Source organism: Acinonyx jubatus, chromosome D1 (assembly GCF_027475565.1).
Source record: "Acinonyx jubatus isolate Ajub_Pintada_27869175 chromosome D1, VMU_Ajub_asm_v1.0, whole genome shotgun sequence".
Lineage (NCBI taxonomy): Eukaryota > Metazoa > Chordata > Mammalia > Carnivora > Felidae > Acinonyx > Acinonyx jubatus.
In genome coordinates this window covers 9,002,401-9,015,481 of record NC_069390.1, presented here as the reverse complement: position 1 = coordinate 9,015,481, position 13,081 = coordinate 9,002,401, and the positions used below count along the sequence as shown (strand labels likewise).

The window sequence follows — 13,081 nt, the reverse complement described above, 5'->3', positions numbered from 1 at the left end:
CCTGGGGTGCCTGGGTGGCTCAGCCGGTTGAGTGTGGGACTCTCGATTTCAGCTCAGGTCATTCTCAGTTTCTGGGATCGAGTCCCATGTAGGGCTCTGCCACTAACAGCATGGAGCCTGCTTGAGATTCTCCCACTCTCTCTGCCCCTCCCCTGCTCATGTGCACGTTCTTACACTCTCAAAATAAATAAACTTAAAAAAAAAAAAAAAGATTCTCTCTCTCACTGTCCCTCTCCCCCCACTACCGCTCCTGTGCGCACTTACTCTCTCTAAAATTAAAAACCAAAACAAGGCTTAAGGGGCATCTGGCTGGCTCAGTCAGAAAGGCATGTGACTCTTGATCTTGGGGTCGCGAGTTCAAGCCCCACGTTAGGTGTAGAAATTACTTAAAAATGAAAATCTTAGGTGCCTGGGTGGCTCAGTTGGTTAAGCCTCCAAGTCGATTTTGGCTCAAGTCATGATTTCATGGTTCATGAGCTGGAGCCCTGAGTCAGGCTCCGCACTATGGAGCCTGCTTGGAATTCTCTCATTCCTCTGCCCCTCTCACACACACACGTTTTCTTCCTCTCAAAATAAACTGAATAAACTTAAAAAAACAAAAACAAAAAAGAAAAACCTTTAAAAAGAATATTGAAATAAATTTTTAAAAAAAGGCTTAAGAGACATCAAATAAATGTGACTCTACTTTGGATTGCGGTTTGAAAACAAAACAAAGTTTATGAGATGGGGCGCCTGACTGGCTCAGTTGTTGGAGTGTATGACTCTAGATCTCAGGGTTGTGGGTTTGAGCCCCATGTTGGGCGTAGAGCTTACTGGGGGAAAGAAAAGAATTATTGTCAGGGAGAGGAAAAAAAAAGAATTATTGTCAGTTTTGTTGAATATGATTAATGGTATTTGGTCTTTTTTTTTTCCCAAGGGTTCTTATAGAGATGCACACTGAAATTGCTTACTAATAATTGGGGAGGGGACTTAGGAACACTTGCTATCATTTGCCAAAGGAGAAAAACCCCACAAAAGTAAATCTATTTTACAGTAAAAATAGTACATGACCAGGTAAATCATCTTTGGAAACATTGGCTTTGGAGAAATTAAAATTGAAATCCAGGGGCACTTGGCTGGTTCGGTCGGTAGAGCCTGTGACTCTTGATCTCAGCGTTGAGTTTGAGCTCCACATTGGGCATAGAGTTTACTTAAAAACAAAGTCGGGGCACCTGGGTGGCTCAGTTGGTTAAGCGTCCGACTTCAGCTCAGGTCATGATCTCACAGTCTGTGAGTTCCAGCCCCGCGTCGGGTTCTGTGCTGACAGCTCAGAGCCTGGAGCCTGCTTCGGATTCTGTGTCTCCCTCTCTCTCTGCCCCTCCCCTGCTCATGCTCTGTCTCTCTCTGTCTCAAAAATAAATAAAAATATTAAAAAAACAAAGTCAAAATCCAATGCAAAGGACTGAAATGGTGACTTTTGTGAAGCTAAGCTTGGCCAAAAATGTCCAGTGATTGAAGAGGCAATAGACGGCAAGTGAAACCATACACTTATAAAATTGCCAGTCAAGAAAAGAATTGAAATCCTAAATTAGAAATATATATCTCTAAAGCTGGAGAGCAAAGGGTGGTTGAAAACTTAAGTCAGCTTATAGCTCAAAAACAAAGAACTCCTCAGGGTGAAACTTTTAATAGGTGGAGCCTGGCCCATACCCTCCTCAAATGAGGCTGATTTGGGCTCAGTAGAAGCAGCGTTATCCAACAACTAGGGCTGTCCGATAATAGACTCGGTTTCCTTTGGGGATGGCAAGTTCTTTTTAAAGGTTATTTAAGTAATCTCTACACCCAAGGTGGGCCTTGAACTCACGACCCGGAGATCAAGAGTCACAAGCTCTACCGATTGAGCCAGACAGGTGCCCCGAGTTCTTTTTCAAGCAGGGGTGTCACAACCGGCAAAAGGAGGATCCATTGTTGGACCAGAGGTTAGATGAGCTCACCTGTGGTTCCTTGAATCCATGGTCGAGACCATGGAGAGGAGTGGAAATGAGAAAATTCTCTATTGGTCCCACCTCTACAGACCGGCAGAAACTGTTCCTGGCGTCCAGCAGATAAAGTGAGACAAAAGACAACTGTGGCCTTTTGTGTTGGCTGCTGCTTTGAACATCTTGCAGATTCCTAATTGCCATCGCCAATGAAAAATGCATCTCATGCTGGGAACCGAAAGTAAATACTCCCTCTTGAGGAGAATCTCACCAAGTAACAGATCCTTTTTTAGTTAGGTAGAACACATGGCTGAGATAGTAACAATGGTTTATGTTCTCAAGACTGTCTGGAGAAGGTCTGTACATTATATACACATGCAGACACAGATATTATGCCTTGCTTTTAGGAAATGATGTTCTGAGACAGCTGATTTTTTTCTCTATGTCTCTCCATATATAATCATATATGTATAATTTTTATACAATTCACGTGCCATAAAATGTACCCTTTTAAAGGCAACTCATTGTTTTCAGGCATTTTGGTTTGATATTGTTCTAGGAAAGACTTTGGAAAAGGTGCTCCACTTAGAGTAACTTACGGGGTGTGCATGTAGATCTTGCATTGTTACAACAAGGAGCCGAGGTAGGAATGTATTTGCACAAATAAAATTAGCCCCTTGGAAGACAAACTAAGAAGTTATTCCAACACAAGGAAAGTGAAAGGCATAGAATTCATCCAGCCATGAAAACGTTAAGCATCAACGTTTGCGTCCCTTAATGCCCCAGAGAAGGAGCTTTTCTTTGGCCAAACCTCCTTCTTCTAACTCAAAAACAGTAGCTTGCTCGCAAGAGCAAGTGCTGGATATGACAGACAAATCCAAAAAGAAAAGAAATTCAGAAAATTTACTCATTTTCATCTTTTCCTAAATTTTCCTTCCTGCTTTTTTGCATTCAGTTGCTTATGTGCAGAACAGAGGAGGGTTTTTCGGGAGCCCTCTTACACCATGGACCTACTCTTCATACACACCAGGGTAGGCCCTTCTCTTACATTCCCAGAACTCCCAGAACCCACATCAACACCCCAGGCTCCTTATTTCTTTGCTGTCTTTACTGCCAGTAACGAACTGCCTGTGTGACCCCAGCTGAGTAATCTGACTTCTCTAGGCTGTCCTTGTGCTTTCTAGGTGAGGGAGTTGGACCAGAGGAATGATAAGATTCTCTCTCCGGAGTATCTTGCTTTTAGTTTTTCCCAAGTGCCCATCCTGTCCATACCACAGGCCCTCCACCTGCCCCACAAGCCCACCACCCTGGAGCTTCGTGCTTTCTGCCTTTCAGTTCCCCATCTTCAGAGACCTCGATTCATATTACGACACACAGGCAAGAATTTCAAGTAATGGATACAGTATTTGTTGTTGAAACAGTCAGCCAAAGACTTTCTATGTTGGAAGTAGAGGTAAAGTGGTAAGGGAGCAAAGCCAAACACTTAAGAGGACAAAAGAGAAAACTAGCTCTTGGTTAACTGTCTTCAACCATGTTCTAACTCAGCGCCGTGTGCATGGCATTTGAAGCCATGACTCAAATTCTGCTTGCCCCTTAACTTGCCCTGTGACCTTGAACAAGTTAACTTTGATTTTTGAGTCTCAAGTCGGGGCGCCTAGGTGGCTCAGTCAATTAAGCGTCCAACTTCTGCTCAGGGCATGATCTCGTGGTCCATGAGTTCGAGCCCCACATTGGGCTCTGTGCTGACAGTTCTGAGCCTAGAGCCTGCTTCAGATTTGTGTCTCCCTCTCTCTCTCTGTCCCTCCCCCCCAAAAAATAAACAAATATTGAGTCCCAAGTGTCCTTGTCTGTGGAAGAAGGGAGGCGGGGGAGGGGGTGCTAACACCTCGTAAAATTGTTGACAACTGAGTATTTTTATAAAGTCCTCAATACAGCCCAGGACACAGGAGCTCAACTACAATAACCCGATCATCCTGTAAGAGTCCCTAATTAGCACACTTCTCCTAAGTCAAGTCTATGTTGTCCTTTGCGCATCTCACTTTTCCCCCATAAGCATCCTGACTCCTACCCCAGGTACAGATATCAGATTCCTAAAAGATCCACAGGAAAGTTACGAAAGAATCAGGAGGCATGCGGGTTTGGGGAATAAACCAGCCAACACCAGTTCAAAGAGATACTTTCACTGCTAGCTTTATGGTCCGGGATGCAGGGTGAGAAGTGATTACACCTCAGCAAAATTCCCAGTGCCCTTGGAGAAGGGCTCATTGAGTCGCAATGCCCCATAAAGTCCTGCTGCCTGGCTGGGGAAAGGAAAAGTGGGAGGAATCCTAAGCCCAGGGCACAACGTTCCTTCTGCTCCCTGCACAACCCACCCCTCGCAGGGGAAATCAGAGGCTTCCAACCTGTGTTGCCCCCTGATGATGGCAAGAGCAGGCCTAGCCTCAGCTCCTGCTGATGTCAGTTTTTGGGGCCAAGTACAAAATCTTTGGGTGGCCCTCCACCACTGCCGTCCTGTCTGTCTGCTGTGGGGGAGCCATGCAGGGGCTGCACCCCCAGAAGGGGGCCAGCCTCTGGATCCGGTTTGCTGCGTTTGGCCAGGTCCTCATTGTGAGCCTTGCGGATGTGGCGGTATAGGTCCCCTGACTGTGTGTAGCTGCGCAGGCAGTAGCGGCACTCATAGGGTCGCTCGCGTGTGTGCACGGTGGCGTGGCGCCGGAGTGTGTAAGAACAAGAGAAGGTCTTCCCACATGTCTTGCAAGTGGGCACATCCTCCGTGAAAACTCCAAAACTTCCCGGGGTTGCTTCATACTCAGAAGGCAGGTAAAGTGGCTCATGCAGGGCCGGGGGGGCGGGCAGGGGTGAGGTCACCAGTCCTCGGTGATACTGCCCTGGACCTGGCAGCAAATGGTAGGGCAGATGAGGATCTGGGGGCAGGAAGTGGTCACTTGGTCCCACCTCCTCCAGTCCTGCCCTGGGCTCCTCAAAAGCCTCTGGCTGAGGGGGCTGTGCGCCAAACATGGCTCCTCCAGGAGGGAAGAACCCCTCAGGACCCTGAGGCGTTTCCTCTGACACGTCAGGCTCCTCATCCGAAATCACAATAGCTTCCACTTTCACCTGGACCAGCTCAGCTTCGGCTGGTGCTGGAGCCTGGGATGGAGCTGGGGCTGGGGTTGGGGCTGGAGCTGGAGGATAGAAGCCTTGCAATGGCGCTCCAGCACCCCTTGGTTCCACCATCCTCAGACTCTCGGTACCCACATCAAGGGGAGCCAGCGGCTCCACTGAAACTGCTGGAAGGCCAGAAGAGAAGTAGTTTGCAGGAATGGTCTCTGTGGAGCTACTAGGGCTGGCAAGGGACACATCAGCCACTGGTGGAGGGGGGGGGCGTAGATGTGGCAGGTCAACCTCCACGCCAGGCTGTGTCGTGTCTGCCCCACCGGACACTGGTGGCTCATCTGGAGGACAGACAGTTGGTGAGGGAGCTGCAGGGCCCTTCCATTCCCCTTTGCCCCAGTGGCCTGATGTCTCAGCAGATGCCAGTGAAGGCTGGGGGCCGCGGGAGGGGTTGGACAAAAACTCCAAACTAGGGGGCTGTGAGTTGGTTTCCTCCTCCTTCTTGGTACTGTCTGCCTCTGCCAGGGCCCGGGCTTGCAGCCGCCGCTTACACACTTTAACGATGTCATTCATGTGCAAGTAGCTGGCAGCTGCCAGCACATCCTCCACGGGGGTATCCCCCCTCAGGGCCAGCTGGCCAGCATACATAAAATCCAGAAGCAGCCCAAAGGCTGGGGCTGTGACAATCTCATTGTGGATGCACACCAGATCCCTCTTGTCCAGTTCCCGCTCCTTGTAGAAAAGCTGGAAGAATGGGCTGCAGGAGGCCAGCACAGCCCGATGGGCCAAGAAATGGGTGCTACCCACCATTACGGTGCAGTCACAAAGGAAACCCTGGGACCGCTGCTCTCGGAGGCTCTGCAGCAGCTGCTGGCTGTGTTCTGGGAACTCCATAGCACCCCACGGATGGAAAAGGACCCTAGAAAGGTCCCCACCAGTGGCTCCCTGGGAAGAAAGGACAGTAAGTTAGGGCAGGTAACCTCCCCAGCAACCTTAACATCAATCCTGAGCTATCACTTGCCACTCCAAAGCCTCTGGCAACACCGTCCTGACCCCAAGACGCCCGCTGGAATCGCTACCCTTGTTTCTCCTAGGTCACACCCGGGGCGGGGGGGGGGGGGGGGGGGGGGGGTCTCCTTTTAGCTCCGCCCCCTCGGCCCAACCTTAGCAGCAGGCCCCGCCCCCGTTCGCAAAGGCACCGCCCCGGAAGTCCCGCCCCCTAACCAGCCTCCGCTTCCTCGATGCCCACCCGGCGGCTTCCAGCAGCTCCTCCAACTAGGAGTCTCTTTTGCTTCCAGGCCTTCCCAGGAGATGCCTCCACGCCCCACTCCAGGAACTCCCCTGAGCCTCTCTGTCTCTCGCATTCCAGGAGCTAAGAAGTCCTAGGGTGGGAACTAGCAGAGAAAGCTGATCCTTCACCCACCAGCGAGCAGCCACCGGCGGACTCCGCCCCTTCCCACCTTTTCAGTTTTAATTGGCTCAAATTTGCCTTCCCTCGGCACGGATTGGCTCATTGTCCACTGACCATCCCCCCGCTCTGACTGGCGTCTGCAAGTGGGTGCTGGTGGCCGTTGCTCAGGCAGCTAGGCTCAGGATTGGCTGGCGCTCCTGTCCTAAACTTTTCCTCTTCGTCCCGCCTTCTTTGCCTCAGAGACCTCTTGATTGGCTGAGCTTCTCCCATCTACCTGAGGCAACAGGAGGGCGGGGACCGGCTCCATGGAGATGAGCGCGACGCCCTTTGGGCGGGGCGCGAGGCCCGACACCCCGCTGAGTGTTGTGCTCAGGGCAATGGGGAAAGGGAGAACCAAGGAGCTGGTGTAGTACCCAGGGGGCCTGCCTCCTGACCGGGCTCTGCCATAACGGTGGGCATTAGCTACGTCTCTCCGAACTGCAGGTGTCTCTTGAAAGTCCCTTCTATCCTCAAAAAAATGATAAGATGCCCTTTTGCTCCACTACCCCCAATCTGATGGTTCCAGGCTCCTGGCTCAGTAATGATGGTGTCTGAGAACTGGCAGCTGCACCAATGCTTTCGTAAGATCCTTAGCCTGATCTCTAGTCAATTTACAATTAAGAGTAATTAGATTGCCTTTCTCTGTGTCTGGAGCAGCCTGGGAGGTGCTGATGGAAGGGAGGGAGTGGGCTCAAGGCCTTAAATTTTCCAGTACAGGAGAAAAAAAGAGTGTGGTTAGTTTTGTTTTGTTTTGTTTTGTTAAGCAGGCTCTATGCCCCACGTAGGGCCTGAACTCAGGACACTGAGATCAAGAGTCGCATGCTCCACCAACTGAGCCAACCAGTTGTCCCCAAAGCATGATTACTTCTGAAGAAATTTTTTGAGGGTACTTAGGCAACCAGAAGAAAGGGCTATAAGTTGGGAGGCAATGATACCTGACTCTTCTCTGACTAGGGCAATGTGTTTACAGGGTTACCATGGTCACCACCACACTAAGCGTCTTTGTTCTGTAGCTAAGCCCTCGAATGAGACAGAACCAGAATTAGGGACATTCATCAACCTTTCATCCTTGTACTAAAGACCTGTGGGCCATACTGGCCTCAGCTTGAGACCTCATCTTTTCAAGATACCCTTCCAAGCCATACAATATTGTATAGGAATTAAAACTAACATGAGCAACATTTTCATTTTATAAAAAGTATCTGTATTTTCAAAACCCAAAACATGCAGTAATAATAGTAACATTGTTTTATATTTTCCCAATTTTCTTTAATGTCTTGTAGACGGATGGATTCTCACATCTGCTTGTGTTTTCAAGCTATTATGAGATATTTTTTTGATTATGTGAAGAAAATTTGACCTCACACAAGTATGAATGCATGGAATTTCCATTGCCCGTGGTGAGGAGTTTGTATTTCATTCTGAGTGTAACGGGAAGCCATTGATGAGTTTTAAGCAGAGGAGTGTTCTGATATTCTAGTTTTCATTTATTTTCTCTTTTTTTTTCATTTCTTTTCTTTTTTCTTTTTTTTTTTTTAAATAGGCTTCACACCCAGCACAGAGCCCAATGAGGGGCTTGAACCCACTACCGTTAGATCAAGATCTGAGCTGAGATAGAGTCAAATGCTCGGGGCACCTGGATGGCTCAGTTGGTTGGACGTCTGACCTTGGCTCAGGTCATGCTCTTGCACTCCGTGAGTTTGAGCCCCAAGTCAGGGTCTGTGCTAACAGCTCCCAGCCTGGAGCCTGCTTCAGATTCTGTGTCTTCCTCTCTCTCTGCCCCTCCCCCACTCATGCCCTGTCTCTCTCTCTCTCTCTCTCTCTCTCCTTCAAAAATAAATAAACATTAAAAAAATTTTTTTAAAGTCAAATGCTTAATCAACCAAGCCACCCAGGTGCCCCATGATTCTAGTTTTTAGAGGCTTATCCTAGCTATTCTGTGAAGTAGGGGATCAAAGTGGGAGCAGGGAGGAAGATGTGGAAATGGTCTCATAGATGATGATGATGGTGCCCTGACAAAGGTAGTGGTGGTGTAGAAATGCTGGGTCAACAGATTTTGCTAAAATGAGGGTAGGAAATTAAGGACAAGTAAAAAAGGAATGGGGGCACCTGGGTGACTCAGTCAGTTAAGTTTTGGACTCTTGATTTCGGCTCAGGTCGTGATCTCATGGTCGTGGGATCAAGTCCCCAGCTGAGCCCTTCATTGAGCCCCGTGTTGGGCTCCACACTGGGCATGGAGCCTACTTAAGATTTTCTTTCTCCCTCTCCCTCTGACTCTCTCCCCTGTTCACACACTCTGAAAGGAAGGAAGGAAGGAAGGAAGGAAGGAAGGAAGGAAGGAAGGAAGGAAGGAAGGAAGGAAGGACGGGAGGAAGAAAGAAAAAAGAGACAAGGATAGCCAGAATTTTGGCATGAGCAATAGTGTGGGTGACAGAACCATTTGCCTAGAGGAGAGAGAAACAATGGGAAACCGAGAGTTCTGCTTCCTCTTAGCCAGTTAGACTTGTGAGCCTGAAGATCAGGGGTAATTTTGGGTCTGGAGATACATGTTTGGAATATCATCAACATACAGATGTTATTTAAAACCAAAGGACTAAAGGGATTATCCCTTGTATGGTAGAGGACTGGTAGAGTTACTAAGCAGTAAAGAACATAGGCTGGGAAGCTTAAGCAATCCTGTTTCTACAGGTTCAGAAGAGATCAAACTGAAGGTGAGTCAGAGTTTGGGCACAAAGACTGAATGCTTGCCACACTGGGGTATTGCCATGCATACTGGACCTAGATTTTCTTAAATTGTTTTTCTTAAGTAAGATATGCCTGGGGTGCCTGGGTGGCTGAGTCAGTTAAACATCTGATCCTTGATCTCAGCTCAGGTCTTGATCTCAGGGTTGTGGCACAGAAGGAAGAGCCCAGAACCTGGAAGAGGGGCAGCTGGGATGGATGATCCTTGCTTAGAGATTGCCCTCCAGCAGGACCTGGGTCTTGTGTTTGTTTTTAGGAAACAGGTGACAGACATCATCATCTCTAAAAAGAGATAGCAAAAGGTAACTGAAATAATCCTCCAATAGACTTTCTTTGTGTGCCAAATCTCAATACAGCTGATTGTTCTCCACTGCTGTTTTCTCTTTCTATTCTAGCTTATCTCTGATCTCGAAGCTTTGGAAGTAAAGGGATCAGGGTTTGGGGAAAATTCATCATGGCCAACCCATGCCTGGGGAGCTCAGAGAGATAGGAATAGGTTCATTGTGAGATGAGGTTCAATCAACCCATATTTTAAAACTCCAGTATCTGCAGAGTGCCATTTGAGTGCTAGAGACTTCCTCACTGATGCAACATAGGTACGTACATGGGTGCAGGGACAGACCAGGCACAGCCACTCATTGCTGACAAAATCCAAAGGCAGATAAACTTGTGGTAGGGAAACCAACATCTGGGAAGTCAGTGGATTAGCATCTCAAAGACTATCTCCAAAGCATGGAAAACATTCCCATGTTTATAAGAGGAGAATTCAGGGCAAAGGTGGGTGGGTGGGTAGGCAGTGAAGATCAAGTCTTGGAGTCAGTCATGGGTGGGGTTTGGCTTGCTTGGGACACTACTTATTGCTTGAGGGGGGTAATTTTGGAGTCCTTCAAGGGATGCTTTGCCTTCAGGGTCTTTCCCTAGAGCCCAGAGACAAGCTGGCATGAAAAAGCCAACTGGAAAGTTTGAGGTCAAAATGGAGGCAGCCAATGCCATCTTTTATGGGTTCTAAGAAGGGGAGTGACATGATTAGACTTGATTTTTGAATACATCACTGTGGACAAATAAGCACATAAAAAGATGCTGAACATCTTTAGTCATTAGGGAAATAGAAATTAAAACCACAGTGAGATACTACCACACAGTTACTAGAATAGCTAAATGAACAAAGCCTAGAATAGCTAAATGAACAATACCAAATGCTGGTGAGGATATCAGAACAACTGGAATTCTTATACCTGCTTATGCAATTATGATTTAATATTTTACCATACCACGCAGACACAGTACGTCAAGAGCAATGATAATAGTAAACTGTGGTGAAATAATGAGGAAGAAGAGATGAGTTGTTGTTTTTTTAAGATTCTATTTTTTTAATTTAATTTTTTAAAGTAATCTGTATACCCAATGTGGGGCTCAAACACACAACCCTGCGATCAAGTATCTATTTCTTTTCTTTTCTTTTTTTTTTTTTACATTTATTTATTTATTTTTGAGAGACAGAGCACAAGTGGTGGATGGGCAGAGAGAGAAGGAGACACAGAATCCCAAGCAGGCTCTAGGTTCCGAGCTGTCAGCACAGAGCCCGATGCGGGGCTCAAACTCACAAACCGCGAGATCATGACCTGAGCCAAAGTCAGACGCTCAATCGACTGAGCCACCCAGGCACCCCAGTATCTATTTATTTTTAAAGAGGGTTAGGACCTCAACACCTGGGGTGGCTCAGTTGGTTAAGCATCCGACTCTGACTCAGGTCATGATCTCACAGTTTATGAGTTCAAGCTTGGAGCCAGCTTCAGATTCTGTGTCTCCCTCTCTCTCTCTCTGCCCCTCCGCCAGCTCACACTCTGTCTCTCTCTCTCTCTCTGAAAAATAAACATTAAAAAATAAATAAATAAAGAGGGTGAGGACCTTTTTTAAAGAAAAGTTTTTATTTAGGGGTGCCTGAGTGTCTGACTTTTGATCTCGGCTCAGGTCATTGATGAAGTTTTGGGGTGATGGGGGGTTCATGGGGTCTGGAGCCGATGACCAAGAAAGAATTCTTGAAGATGTCTTTGGTGCAAAAACGGTGATGTTATTAAAGCACGGGGACAGGACCTGTGGGCAGGAAGAGGTGAACTGTAAGTGTCGGGGTGGGGGGGGATCTTTTAAGGAGTTGGGGGAGATAAAGTCCAGAGGGAGTTTCCAAGGAGATTTTCACATACTAAAGACTTACTGAAGGCCTAGCTACTGTCAAGCTAAGGTTGTTTTTCTTTCTGGTAAAGCATTAATATTAAGCATTAACATTAAGACAGTAGGGAGTTCCTAGACTTTAGGCTGTTGATGGGATTGCCTTTTTCTGGTAAACTGGTGAAGACTCTTATCCAGTTTAACCATTTGTTTTTGTCCTTTCCTGTTTGGGGGTAGTTGGGAGTGTCCAAGGAATATCACCCATATCCCATGAGGAGGTGGGGGGGGTGCTGTTAGCCTGCATTTTGTCCTCAGCTTGCCCCACGCTCCTTTATCAGTCATGATCTCACAGTTCATGAGTTCGAGCCCCATATCCAGCTCCGCACTGTCAGCGAGGAGCCTGCTTGGGATTCTCTCCCTCCCACCCCCGTCCCTCCCCTACGTACTCTCTTTCTAAAAAGTAAATAAATAAACTTAAAAATTAAAAAAAAGTTTCTATTTATTTTGAGAGAGAGTACAAAGTGAGAGAGGGGCAGGAAGAGAGGGGACGAGAGAGAGAGAGAGAGAGAGAGAGAGAGAGAGAGAGAGAATCCCAAGCAGGCTCCACACCAATGCACGGTTTGAACTCACAAATCTCAAGATCATGACCTAAGCCGAAGTCGGATGCTTAACCCACTGAGCATCCAAGTGCCCCTAGTTTTAAGTATCTGTTAAGAATTCTGACTCTGATTACAATGTGTTCCCCCCCCCCAGCACACACACACACACACACACACACACACACACACACATCAAGTAATTCTCAGACACGGGCTGAATGTCCTACAACTCAATTTAATTCTGAATCTATCTACTTGGCAATAGTATCGGGTTCCACAGGTTAAGAGCTCAGTCTTGTAAGAGTGCTCCCTCTCCCCCGCCCCCAACTTTAGATGCCAATTGAAAGTCTAGGTTGTCACGCATGCTTCTCATCTACTAGCTATAGATGGGAGGTTATAAAGAACCCTTTGGTGCAGGTGGGTTGGAGAGATGCTGGTCCTTATCCCACCTAGTTGAAAAGTGAATCTCGCAGACAGCAGAGAGTGAGCAAAGTGATAGGGTTTATTGAGGGAAAGTACAAAGCTCTCAGGAGTGAGAGGGATGCCAACTGGGTTGCTGGGTATGATTTTTGTCTCTGACTTTTTATTGGGACTTTATCAGGAACTAGATAACAGTTTGTGAGACTCTATTCATGACACCTAGCATGGGCAGATCTGGAATGCTTTTATCCCTTTTTCCCCCAAACCTGCACACAGCTATAGCATCCCACCCGCATATGCAACCAGGGCACTGTGGACACCACCAGGAGTAGGAGGGCCAAGGGCCACTATGGTGAGCCTTGAAGTCTAGGGCGGGGGTCCCTTGGTGGAGCCCTCCCAGCTGCAATCAGCCTCTCTTAGGGTCCCTCATCTGGCCGCGCCTACTGTTAACTCTTTCCCTACTCACCTTTTTGGGTTTGTTTAATTTGCTAGAGTGATTCACAGAACTCAAAGACACATTTCACTTACTAGATTACTGGTTTATTATAAAAGGATGTATCACTCAGGAACAGCTAGTGAAAAAGCTGCACAGGGCAAGGTATGGAAAAGGTATGGGACTTCTCTACTCTCTCTTA

The 13,081-nt window shown here is 47.5% G+C and overlaps 1 protein-coding gene across 2 annotated transcripts; it reads right to left on the bottom strand.

Annotated features, from left to right (window-relative positions):
- Window positions 1-4,122: 4,122 nt before the first annotated feature.
- On the bottom strand, window positions 4,123-6,736 carry ZBTB3 (zinc finger and BTB domain containing 3). 2 transcript variants are annotated; one of them, XM_053203033.1, is made up of 2 exons: window positions 6,493-6,736; window positions 4,123-6,014 (listed from the first exon to the last, which is right to left on the bottom strand). In XM_053203033.1, exon 2 carries the CDS (start codon window positions 5,961-5,963, stop codon window positions 4,416-4,418), a length of 1,548 nt encoding a protein of 515 aa, XP_053059008.1. In that variant the 5' UTR covers window positions 5,964-6,014; window positions 6,493-6,736; the 3' UTR covers window positions 4,123-4,415. The 2 variants fall into 2 exon arrangements, with proteins under 2 accessions (XP_053059008.1, XP_014935401.3); XM_015079915.3 differs by lacking the exon at window positions 6,493-6,736 and adding an exon at window positions 6,319-6,486.
- Window positions 6,737-13,081: the final 6,345 nt, after the last annotated feature.

What these genes read in the sequence shown, in the direction of transcription:
- ZBTB3 (XM_053203033.1), bottom strand. Translation starts at nt 5,963, where the DNA reads ATGGAGTTCCCAGAACACAGCCAGCAGCTGCTGCAGAGCCTCCGAGAG.